The 12818-nt window shown below is 34.1% G+C and overlaps 1 protein-coding gene across 2 annotated transcripts in view; it reads right to left on the minus strand.

Annotated features, from left to right (window-relative positions):
- The window catches only part of CNTNAP5 (contactin associated protein family member 5), a 934370-nt gene that overhangs the window by 668927 nt on the left and 252625 nt on the right, over positions 1–12818 (minus strand). For both annotated transcript variants that reach the window (XM_069066887.1, XM_069066888.1), the window contains exon 3: positions 9893–10086. In XM_069066887.1, coding sequence (XP_068922988.1) covers positions 9893–10086 — 194 coding nt within the window. The remainder of the gene's footprint in view (positions 1–9892; positions 10087–12818) is intronic.

Consider the following 12818-nt stretch of genomic DNA (forward strand, 5'->3'; position numbering starts at 1 on the left):
CGAGTTAAACTCCTCAAACTTTTATCTATACACTGAAGTCACAAGTTCCTCTCAGTCAGCCCTAACTTTTATCTATGTACTGAAGTCACAAGTTAGCCTTGGTTCCCTTACATCCATCCCTTCAGCCCTGACAATGGCAGCCCTACCCTTTAAAGGTAAAAGCCTGTGCCCCCTTTCACTTGCAAAAAGTCCCCTAAGGACTCTTGCCCACTTCTGTAAAAGTGTAAAAATAAACCTTTACAACTCTCACTCCAATTAAGCCTGAGACTATTGAATTCTTTCCAGACACTATTGCAGGTTTTCTGGTCTTAGATAAGATCAGAGTTTCTGTGGAACCTAATAGCCCACCCTCTTCAGTATGAATTATGGTTATACTTGATAAACAACATAATAATAACAAAATCCTCTTTTTGCAAGAATGAAAACTCAAGTCAAACATAGAGATGAACCAATCTTTTGTCTACAACAGATACCTCTGACCCTTTAGGTATATGATGGGATGATTCTTAACATGGTTTATGATTGTCATTATCATCACTTGCAGCTCTTATGAATCTGATCTTAAGCCAATCATGTTAATCAAGGGCATTGAAGTGATTTATATTTGTATTACATTTCTATTTTAGTCATAGGACATGGTTCTAGAAATATAACCTTATGAGTTAATATATAAATAACTCTTCATAACTCTATGTACAGTGATAAAGCATGAGCATGAAAAGTAATAAAAATATGGCACGTCTATTTGGCAAATGCTTAATACGCATAGTGATTATTACTTAAAAACAATGTTAAAATAAAATGGCTAAGAGACTGAATGACTTCCTTGTAATGACTTTAACTGGAGAATTTTATGTATTCAAAATATAACAATGTAGACTGTCATCAGTTAAGACTTCTCAAAGCCTTTCTAAAAGGTCCATGTTAAATGCTATGTTTTTAAAGTCCTCATTGAATGAAAAGCATATTTTTCCACAGACTTGGAACTTGCCAAGAGGCAAAAAGTGAAAGATAAAAATAAAGGGGCAATTACTTAGGTGGGGAAATATAAAGAGTATGGCTCCTTATGGTTCAGTGTGTAGGCCGACTTTATTTTGAACCTTTGTAAAATAATCTAGAAGAAGAACTGAAGAAAGTGCAATCTTACAGTTTATATATAATAATAAACTCTTGGATGATATGGGGATTGGACCTGTGATGTCAACGGAAGAGAGAATTCCTGAATGAAGAAATTTCCTCTTTTAATGCAGGTCAGCACTACCTGCAACTATAGTATAAGAGAATTTCCTAGAACCTGGAGAGATTAAATGATTTAACCAAAATTACACATAAGGGTGAGTTTGAGTCAGATTTAAATGTTTTATGAGAACTGATTGTTAAAGTTTCTTAATGAGGATTTATACCAGAAATATGGAATCAGGACTTGATTTATTGCTTTATTGATTTTCTTGACTGAAGAAAGTGATAGAAAAATGGTAAAAATGTAGATAAAGCTCAAAAGTTTGCTATGCTTTCAGGAGCCTGCTGTGCAACATCTATGTGCACACCTCTGCTCAATAAATATGCATCAGAGATAGCACTTGAACCCAGAACATCCTGACTCCAAGACTAAGTCTATTTACTATGAATCATTGCTTCATAAATCATAAAGAATCATAAAGAAGATTCAAAACAATAGGGACAGATTAAGGGGGAAAAGCCTGTTAAATACCTATATGATAAACAGCATTTGTTAAATTAAAATCAATTATAAATGGACAGAAAAGTGACAAATAAATCTTAATAAACATAAGGAAAAATGAATGCCTTTGTTGATAAAAAATCTAATGTCTCTGTCTATTTCTTTCTGCCTCTGACTCTCTCTCTCTGTCTCTGTCTCTCTCTGTCTCTCTGTCTGTGTCTGTGTCTCTGTCTGTCTCTGTCTCTGTCTCTGTCTCTCTCTCTCTGTTCTCTGTCTCTCTGTCTCTGTCTCTCTGTCTGTCTCTGTCTCTCTGTCTCTGTCTCTTTCTCACTCTCTATCTCTCTCTCTCCCCTTTATCTCTTTCTCTGTCTCTTTCTTCCCCCCCCCACCGCCTTTGTGAATGTGTATAATTCTGAAAAAATGTGATGCTAATTTAGAAGAAACCATGGATAACATTTTGCTAAACCAAATCTTGAGCTCATAAGAGATTATGATAGAAGAGTTGACACTGAGTTTGTTCCATTGGGTAGAACATCCCACCAATTTTGATAAAAAGCAGAGAGTCATAGTATTTAGAGCTGAAAGGACTCATCTTATAGCTAACTAGCTCAAACTCCTCATTTTGAAAATAGGAGACTAAGGTCTGGAAAGGTTTAGTGATTTGTTGTCCCACAGCTCAGAAAGAACAAAAGCTCATATTTGACCCTAATTCCTCTGACTCCAAATCTGGGGTCTTTTCCACTTTACATAGGTTGTCTCCTGGCTTAAAATACGTGTAGTGGCAATGAGAGGAAAGCATTAGAATCAAACTATACATTTATTAAGTAGCTTCTTCATACTCAGTGTTTTGAAAAGTCAAGCTTATGAAGAGAGTATAAGAAGAATATAACAATGTATATAAGGAAGAAATAAATAGTTGTCTTACTGAATGTAATTGCAATTCAGTAGGCAAGTAGCAGATAGCAAGGTGTTAGAAAATGGACAAAGTTTAGATTATTCCTTTACCATTAGATAAACTACAGTTTTGTCATCTAGATAGTTCAATGGATAGAGAACTGGGCCTGGGGTCCAAAATACCTGAATTCAAATCCAGTCTTAGAGATTTATTAGCTGTGTGACCCTGGACAAGTTACTCAATCCTGTTTGCCTCAGTTTCCTCATCTGTAAAATGATCTGGAGAAGGAAATAGCAAACCAATCCAGTATTTTTGCCAAGAAAACTCCAAATAGGGTCACAAAGAATCATTCACACTTTAAATGACTAAACAAGATAACTATTGTGCCTTCAAATAGTAGTTCAGGCTAGAAAAGTAGTCAGTCAGCACAAAGTTAGTGAGCACCTATGTATTTAGTGTTAATCGCTGTGCTAAGTACTTTAGGTACAATGAAAGGGGAAAGTTAACTTCTTTTCTTTGTTTAAAGTTATTATTAATTTACTTTTAACTTTTTAAATTTTGAATTCCAAATTTTCTCCCTCCTTCCCACCCCATTCGCACCCACTGAGAAAGCAAGTAATTATATATGTGAAATCATGCAAAAAATAGTTCCATATTAACCATGGTTTTTAAAAAGAAAGAAAAAATTTAAAAGAGGAAAGTGTATCTCATTTTGCACTCAAGAATTCATCAATCCTCTCTCTGAAGATGAATACCATTTTTTTCATTATGAGTCCTTGGGAATTGTCTTGGATCTTCATATTGATCAAAGTAGGCAAGTGTTTCACAGTTGATGATGATAATAACATTGCTGTTGTTGCTGCTACTGTACACAATGATCTCCTGGTTCTTCTCACTTCACTATGCATCAAATACATGTTTTGCCATCATTTTTTTCTGAAACCACCCCTCTCATTATTTTCGGCAACACAATTGTACTCTATCACAAACACATGACACAACTTGTTCAATGACCAATTGATAAGCATCTCCTAGATTTCTAATTCTTTGCCAACATGAAAAGAGCTGCTATAAATATTTTTTGTATTTGCAAGTTGTTTTCCTTTTTCTTTGATATCTTTGGGATACAAACCCACTATTGTGGTATTGCTAGGTCAAAGGTAATAAACAATTTTATAGCCCTTTAGGTCTAATTCCAAATCATTCACCAGAATGGTCAGACCACTGCAATACTCCACCAAGAATTCACTGATTGCTCCTTTTCTTAGGAGATAACATATAGATAACTATGTACAAACAAGATCTACACAGGATAAATTGGATATAATCAACAGAGCAAAGACACAAGTATTAAGGGAGAGAGAGAAAGGCTTCTTATAGAGTGAAGGATTTTAGCTCAGACTTGAATGAAACTCACGAATTCAAAAGCTAAAGAGAGAAGGCATTAAGGGGACAGCCATTGAAAATGCAGGCAAATGTTCCCTATCTCTTGTTTGGTCAAAAATTCTTCCCTTCTCCATAGATCTGACATGTAAACAATACCTTGCTCTCCTAATTTGCTTATGGTATCAACTTTTATGTCAAAATCATATGTCCATTTTGGTCTTATCTTGATATATGATGTGAAATGTTCTATGCCCAATTTCTGCTATACTATTTTCTAGCTTTCCAAGCAGTTTTTTTTTCTCAAATAGTGAGTCCTTATCCCAAAAGCTGGAGTTTTGGCATTTATAAAATGCAAGATTAATGTAGCCATTTACTATTGTGTCTTGTGTACCTAACCTATTCCACTGATCCACCACTGCTTCTTAGCCAATACAAAATATATTTTATGATTGCAGCTTTATAATATATTTTTTTAGATCTGGTACAGATAAGCCACCTGCCTTTGCATTTTTTAAATTAATTCCCTTTATATTCTTGAACTTTTGTTCTTCTAGATGAATTTTATTATTATTTTTCCAGCTCTATGAAATATTTTTTGTTAGTTTGATTGGTATGGTACCGAATAAGTACATTAAATTAGGTGGAATTGTCAAGGAAGACATGTAGTCATTATAAATGACAAAGCCATAAATACTCATTAGAGAAATCAGATGTGGTATAGTGGATTGGGCACTGGACTTAAGTCAAGAAGACCTAGGTTCCAATCCCTCATCAGATATTTAATAGCTATGTGACGCCAGCCCAGATATATCACATAATCTATGCTTCCATTTCCCCCTCTCTAAAATGAGGAAGTTGAACTTGATGGCTTCTAAGGTCCCTTTCAGCTGCAAATCAATGATCTTTTAGTCCTCAACCTTACTACTACTACTACTACTACTACTACTACTAGTACTACTACTACTACTACTATTTCTTCTTCTTCCTCCTCCTCCTCTTCCTCTTCTTCTTCCTCTTCTTCTTCCTCCTCCTCTTCCTCCTCTTCCTCTTCCTCTTCTTCTACCTCTTCTTCATCTACTAATAGCACTGATATTGCTACTACTACTACTACTAATACTACTGATATTGCTGTAAGTTTTATAAATCATTTTGTATATTCTTTCTCTTCAGATCTTCATGACAGCCCCATAGATGAGAAAATGAGGCTGAGAGGTTAAGTGATTTTCTGAGGGTAATTCACATAGATAATGAATATATGAGGTAGAATTCAAATACAGATCTTCCTTCCATCTAGTCCTGTGGTCTTTCAACTATGCCAAGCCATGCCATCCAGATCATGTCTATTTGAGGCTTTATTGGAAAGAGAATCCTTTGCTAGACCAGCTAAATGTCTGAGCCAGAAGGAGAATTTCTATTTTCATAATGAGCATACTTATTTATATCAATGAAGCAACAGAAATCAAATCCCATCCTTGTTATTTGCATTTCTGCAGTGTATTCCTCTCACCACACTTAAAATACTGCCCTTCCAGTCAAGAGAGTTTGGTACTGCTGAGTCTTATAAAGATTTCTGTGAAGGTCTTCTCTGAAATACCTTCATGCCTCATTCAGTACAGCAGGAGGCTCTGGTTTCTTCATCACTCATGTTCTGCAGCTAAAACCCTGAAGGGCACATTCTTATTGTTGAACATTCTGGGCAATGAAGATCAGAAGCTCTCCAAATTTCATCCTTAGGGCATAGAGATTTGCTTCTGTACATTTGAAAGGCATCCTTTCTGGATCCTTATTCTGAGGTCAATTTTATAAAAAAGAAAATAAATCTTTTCAAAGATGGCATTGAAGTCCTAACAACTCAATCAGCTGGTACACCTTTTCCCACTTTGGTTCTTGCTAATTATTTTTCAAACATTATGCATTCTACAAGGTCAATGTATCTAGTGTTAAAATATTTCATCCCTGAGGTGAACACTTGTATGGGACCACATGAAGTTTTGCTTTTTAAAAATTCTCTTATACCTTTTAGCACACCTTATTTAATTCAATATTCATTAATGATGTTTTTTAGGTGGTGGCTATTTTGAAAAGACAAAGTCAGACAAATTCAAGAAGTCTATAACTTTATGGGGGGCTGTTTCTCTCATCTTACTCTTTAAAGCCCCAGACTAATCATACATACATTTTATGTGGAATTGAGAGTTAAAAATAAAATGTGAAAAATGAAAAAAAATTCCCCACCTATGCGATCATATTGTTGCAAATAAATAACTCAATTGACCCTTTTCTGAGAATCAGCAAAAACAAACCAACCTGATTTTTGTTTATAAATTTCTTAAAGGATTCAGTGAATTTCCCCCAAGTTTATGGTTGATAGAAGCATTTGAAATTGATGTGTCTAAGTTGATTTTCTTTTTTGTAAAATAAAAAAGCAAAAATAAAACAAAATTAAATGAAATTTGCCTAATTTTCTATTTTAGTATCATTATGCTTACCAGTCAATGAGGAAGTAATTCCTGTGACTAGTATGTTCCAGGAACTTTGAATACAAATACAAGGAATGAAATGACCCCTAATCACCATTAAATTACATTCTGATGGGAGAGACATATAAAAACTTATGTATCATTATTATGATATGATACATATGAATAGATAAAAATAAAGTACCTAACACAAATATCACATAATAGGCATAATAATATGAAGCTTTCAAAATTGGACCTTTAAAATTAATAGATTTTAAGTATCAAAGAGCTAAAATTCCAAAAGGTAATTTAGTTTCATGATTCTGACCTTACTTGACTGTAGGCTATATCTTTTACTTGGACATTATCCTAATTACTAGAGATGAAATATCAATTTTATTCTACTGATCTTTTCTGGATCCTATCTTTATAAAGAGAAGAATATAGCAATCTCTCTGTCGGCTTACAGGTTGTACACAAAATGATGAATCACATAAATCTGTCCCTATGTCCTCCTCCCTGTGGCTTATAGAAATTTCCAATTGGTTATGTTGTGGGAAGCAACAGTTATTTCCAAGATGCTATCTACATAAAACTTGACAAGGTTTCAGCATTCCATTCAGTTTCCCCCCTTAGAGAGAGAGAGAGACAGAGACAGAGAGAGAGAGAGACAGAAAGAGAGACAGAGACAGAGAGACAGAGAGAGAGACAGAGACAGAGAGAGAGAGAGGAAGAGAGACAGAGATAGAGACAGGGACAGACAGACAGACAGACACACACACACACACACACACACACACACACACACAGAAACAGTGCCAGAGAAATAATCTCAAGGCTAAACTGCAGGCATTTAAAAGTAGCTTCTCCTTTCAGAAGACTGGGGACCTGCTCTGAAGAATATCTGAATATCTCATTTGTTTTTGTGGTAGCAAAGAACTGGAAATTGAGGGGATACCATCAATTGGGAAATGGCATAACAAGATATGGCATATGATTGTGATGGAATACTATTTTGCTATAAGAAATGACAAGCAGGATATTTTCAGAAAAACCTGGGAAGACATATAAACCATTGCAAAGAAATGAACAGAAACAACAGTGTATAGAGTAATAGCAATATTGTAATGATGATCAACTGGGAAAGACTTAGGTACTCTGATCAATACAATGATCCAAGACAATTCTAAAGTACCCATGATGAAAAATGCTATCTTCCTAAAGAGAGAGTGATCTGATTAATTCTGAGTATATATTAAAGCATACTTTTTTTTTGCTTTTTATCATTTTTTGCAACATGGTAATATGGAAATATGTTTTGCATTGCTTCATGTGTATAATTGATATATTATTTGCCTTTTCAATGGGTGGAGGAGTGTGAGAGGGAGGGAGAGAATTTGAAACTCATTTTTAAAAAGTGTTAAAAATTTAAAAATATCTTAAATATATCATCCATGCAAAATCTGAGAAACATCACACACACTAGCAAGGTATATTAAAAAAAGTTAATTCACCAAATCCAGACAATTGGAGCAAAATAAAATGTCACTTTAGGGCACAATAACTTCTATACAAAATAACCCAAATCTACCATTCAATCTAAACAACAATGAATTTTAATGGAACCTGAGACAAAAACAACATTGATGAACAAATACTGCATTTGTCCCTCCAGTCAAACTGTAAATATGGTCATTCAAAACTGGAAAATGTATGTTTCCATTTTAAAGTGCTTAAAAACCACAGGAATGAGTAGAGATTAAAAATCAAAAAGAAGAAATCTAAAAACTCTTTTTCCCCCTCTTTCACTCTCATACCACCAAAGCAACTAAACCAAACCAAACTGAAAACTCTCAGGGTTCTGATCAGAATTTCAACCATACTTTATATGAGTCAGAACAACAACATCATCATCAACAACAACAAACAAAATAAAGCACAACCATATTGCATTTGAGAATCAATCCTATAACCAATCTTACTACTTTCCATTGGAAAACTGACATTTTCCAGAAAGTTTGTATGGATTGTACTTCTGTGACATATGGATAATTAGCAAATACTAACAAATATGAAATAGAAGTAAATCTCCCCAGTAATTCACAATAGCACTTGAACAAATACATCTATGTGTAGATCATGGCAATTCAGACTGTTAACTGATATTTCTTTTCTTTTTTTTTTTTTTAAACCCAAAGGTAGATGGAGAGATCTTTAGTGAAAACTTAACTTTTATTTCAATGTGGTTGAGACAGATTAAGCAAAAATTATATCTAATCTTTTGGAAAGGTAATTGAAGAATTAATAAATGAGTTTTAAATCATAAATATCTATAGGACTATTACTATTTTCCAGATTTTCTTTACATATCTCTCTTCCCAAGGGGGAAAAAATATTTTACCTCGTAGCCTTATTACCTAGGTTCCCCATGCCTACACTTCCTATACCTCTCTACAATTCAAATCATCATATGATCAAGTAATAATATGGATATTTTTAATTGTTAAACATTACCATTTTAATTTTGTGTTATTTTTCTCAAATTGTATATATTGTTTACATAAATAGCAACTTTTGATCCTGGGTAACTAGAGTGGAAAAGGTTCATTAGGTATGAGCTTTTTTACCCCAGTCATTTTAGTAGTCTTTGTGACCCCATTTAAGGTTGAGTTACTAGAAATAAAAAGCTTCTGGAAAAATAAGACATCTTCTGAGGCATCACATGAGTATGTCGACCTAGGGAAGGGAGGGAAGGGAAGCAAAAATAGGATTGTACTCTGAGAAAGTTCTCTTGGTGTCCTCCATAGTTTCTGTTCTGACTTACAGTGCCGATTATCTCATCCTAGTTACATCTCTGAGATTTATTGACCATCACAACTAGACTGTTGAGAAAGTAGAAGAAGGATCTAATCTCTATTTTTCAGAAGAAGAAACAAATATTATTATCATTATTTGTCTCATCAGACTTCAGAGAAACAGTTTTTGATAAACATCAGAGGTTGTTAAAAGCTTTCCATTCATCATGAGGAAATAATAGAATCTAGATTATATAAAATTATATATAATATTACATAATATATAAATATATTATATAATTATGTATTCACCTTCTACCCATCCAATTGCTCATTCTCCATCTCTTTGTGGGTTCTTAAAATATGTCATAAGTTTATATAGTGTATGTATATACTCTGGATTATCCATACCCCACAAGGTCTATTTATTATTACATTTAATCACGTACTGGCTATAATTGAGAAGGTGCAAAATATTAATTTTGCCTTGTAATGTTGACCCAACACAATCAGGTTTTGCATGTTTTATTCATTATTTGGCAATATATAGATAGATCTAAAATACATAAAATCCCACAAGCAAGCTATGGCATCATGAGGGATCCTTATGTGGCATAAGGATACAACTGGTATAAATTGTATTTATCTGATGGCAATTTATATAACGACCTACCCAGATGTTGTCTTCTTGCTTGTATTGCTTCCAGTTACGTCCCATATCACTAAACATCAGTATATAGCTTGTTACCCAGTCAGAACTTCCATATCTTCCCTGGGTAGCCACTGCAGTAATCTCCACTCTATTTCCTAGATCAATCTGGAGCCATTGTTGAGCATTAGAATTCACTGGGGACCAACCACCAGCTCCTGGTAAAGGACAAAGTAAGAAAGAGTCATATCTCATATGCTCATGGTAAAGAAGGAAAAGAAAAATGAACAAAAACTGTTGCCTTAGAACTCATTTCCTACAACAAAATATACATTTTGGCAATGAATGAAGGCTACTCTCCTAAAATGACATTGGATGTAATATAATAGAAAAGAGAACAAAGAGACTTTAGAGGTCACCTAGACTAGTTGTGTCAAACTCAAATAGAATTGACTCCCTGCTGGCTTTATGTTGACTTAGAAAACCACAAATTAACTTTTTTGATGACGTATTGTATTTTTATTTATTTTGTTAAACATTTCCCAATTATATTTTAATTAGTTTAGAATGGGGAGTTTTGCAGCTTCCTCTGACTAGATTAGCTGTTTTATTTTAAAGATACAGACAGTAAGGATTAGGGGGATAAATACCTTATCTAACATTATAAAGTTAGTAATAAACTAATCCAGGATTCATCTGGTCTTCATGTCAAGGTTAGTCCTTCACATGAGCCTCTCATCCTTCTTTTCAAACAGAGTACCCCTAGCATCATATCTACTCTTTTTAAAAATAATATTCAGGGTGGCTAGGTGGCACAGTGATTAGAGCACTGGCCCTGGAGAGAGGAGGACCTGAGTTCAAATCCGGCCTCAGACATTTAACACAAAACTAGCAGTGTGCCCTTGGGGGAGTCATTTAACCCCAAATTGCCCTACCTTCACCCCTCCAAAAAGAAAAAAAATCTAAAAATAATATTCAATCTCTCCCTTCTCCAATCTGGCAAACACACAACTGTCAAAGGGATTTCTCTGAAATCTATGTCTGATCATATCACTCCCCTATTCAAATAATGCCATTGTCCCTTTGATATAGTTAGGATAAAATTTAAATATTTTTGTTTGGCATTTAAAACTCTTTAACACCTGAATTCATTCTTTCCTACTTTTTTTGGTCTTTCAACAAATTACTCTCAACAACACAATCTAACATTTCCCCTTATTTCCTACTCTTTTCTCACATAGGACATTCCATCTCCTGTCTCCATGCCCGAGCACTGTCTTTGCTGCATGCCTAGAGTGTTATTCCTTTTTTCTCCTAAAATTCTTAGGAACTCTCAGCTCCTTTAAGACTCAATTCAAGGTGTGACAGAGTCAGATGTCAGAGAAAAGGTAGTGACTTGTCTGAACTCTCTCTCTCAAATTCCCCTCCAAATAACTTTATATAATGCCTCAAAGTACATTAAAGGAAGAGGTGCAACAGGGGTAAATTATCTTTCATAAAGGAGGAATGAAAATTTTTACCATGAGGGAGAATGATAGAGTATGGGGGAGTGTTTGAACCTTATTCTCAACAAACTTGTCTCAGAGAGGAAATAATATGCACATTCAGTAAGGTATAGAAATCTATCTTACCCTATAAGAAAATAGGAGAGAAAGGGGGTAAAAGAAGAGGGGTGGTGAGAGAGAGAGGGATAGAGACAGACAGAAAGAGACAGACAGAGAGAGAGAAGATTCAGTGAAGATTATTTGAAATGTGATTGGTAAAAACAAGTATAAGAAAATAAGAAATGTAAGATCAGAATAGGAAAGAAACAAGATATGTGCAATTTTAAAGGAGCTTTAATCAAAGTTCTCTAGAGGGATACATATCTAGAAGGAAAAGTGGAAAAGTTTAAGCATGTAAGGAATGAGGGGAGCATGGACAGAAAGAAAGTTGTAATCTGTTTGTATGGACAGTGTGAACAGAGGATTTGAGAGTAAACAGTTTGGAAACTTTTGAAAGAAACAATTGTTGATCAATTTGTGTTTCTTGCATCTGTGCTTATCTGTCTCTGCCTCTTCTTAGCTAATTTATGTTTTTAGAAAGATTTTGATCTCTTCTTTTGCATTTCTGAACTGTGGTAAGGCTCCCACCCCATGACTGGTTTATTGTTTTATAGCTAGAGAAGAAGGTCATTTCACTGATTATAGAAAGACAGTTTCGGGGGCTGCATCAGTGAAAGTTTCAAGGCTTGCTCTTGGGAATTGAACTTCCTTTTAACTCTCTCCTTTTTAAGGAGAAAGTTTATTTTTGTTCCTTTGTTTGTTTGTACTAGGACACATCCAAAAGGTCATTGAATTCATTCTGCTCCCATTTCAAGTGAAACATGTCTTTCCTGATTTGATGTTTAAGATAAGTCAGAATTTAATATATTATTTGGCATTAAGACAAACTGGGAAAATTTATGGATCATGGACATTTTTTAAGTGGGTGACCTTAAGTGAATTACTTCACATATATTCACCTCAGTTTACTTCACATAATGGTAAAGTACCTAACAATGCCTGCCATAGGACAAATACTATATTAGCTGTTATTATCTTTTTCTTAATTAGGTATAATTGAATACTTGATAACTTTATATAGGATTTTAAATGTGATCAGCATACAATACCAATGGTGATGTGATGCTTGATTTTCTGTATAACATAATTTGGAAATGCATTCAACAGGATTGAATTACTTTATTGGTAATGGGTTTGTTTCAAGTTTCAAATACATAGTATTGTTTATGGTTTGTTGTGTTTCTACAAATTTTCTTATATTGTGACAAGTCAAGGGAAAGAAATATAATGTGGATAGGTAAATTAGTAAAAAGTCACTTGAGTGTAAATTAACAACATATCTGGGAAGATTTTAATAAGTCATTAGTTTTTATTTAACAAGACTGAACACTAAATTTTAAAATGAG

This window comes from Petaurus breviceps, unplaced genomic scaffold (assembly GCF_028583685.1).
Source record: "Petaurus breviceps papuanus isolate PSGF00001 unplaced genomic scaffold, PetGlider_PUasm1.0 90731, whole genome shotgun sequence".
Taxonomy (NCBI): domain Eukaryota; kingdom Metazoa; phylum Chordata; class Mammalia; order Diprotodontia; family Petauridae; genus Petaurus; species Petaurus breviceps.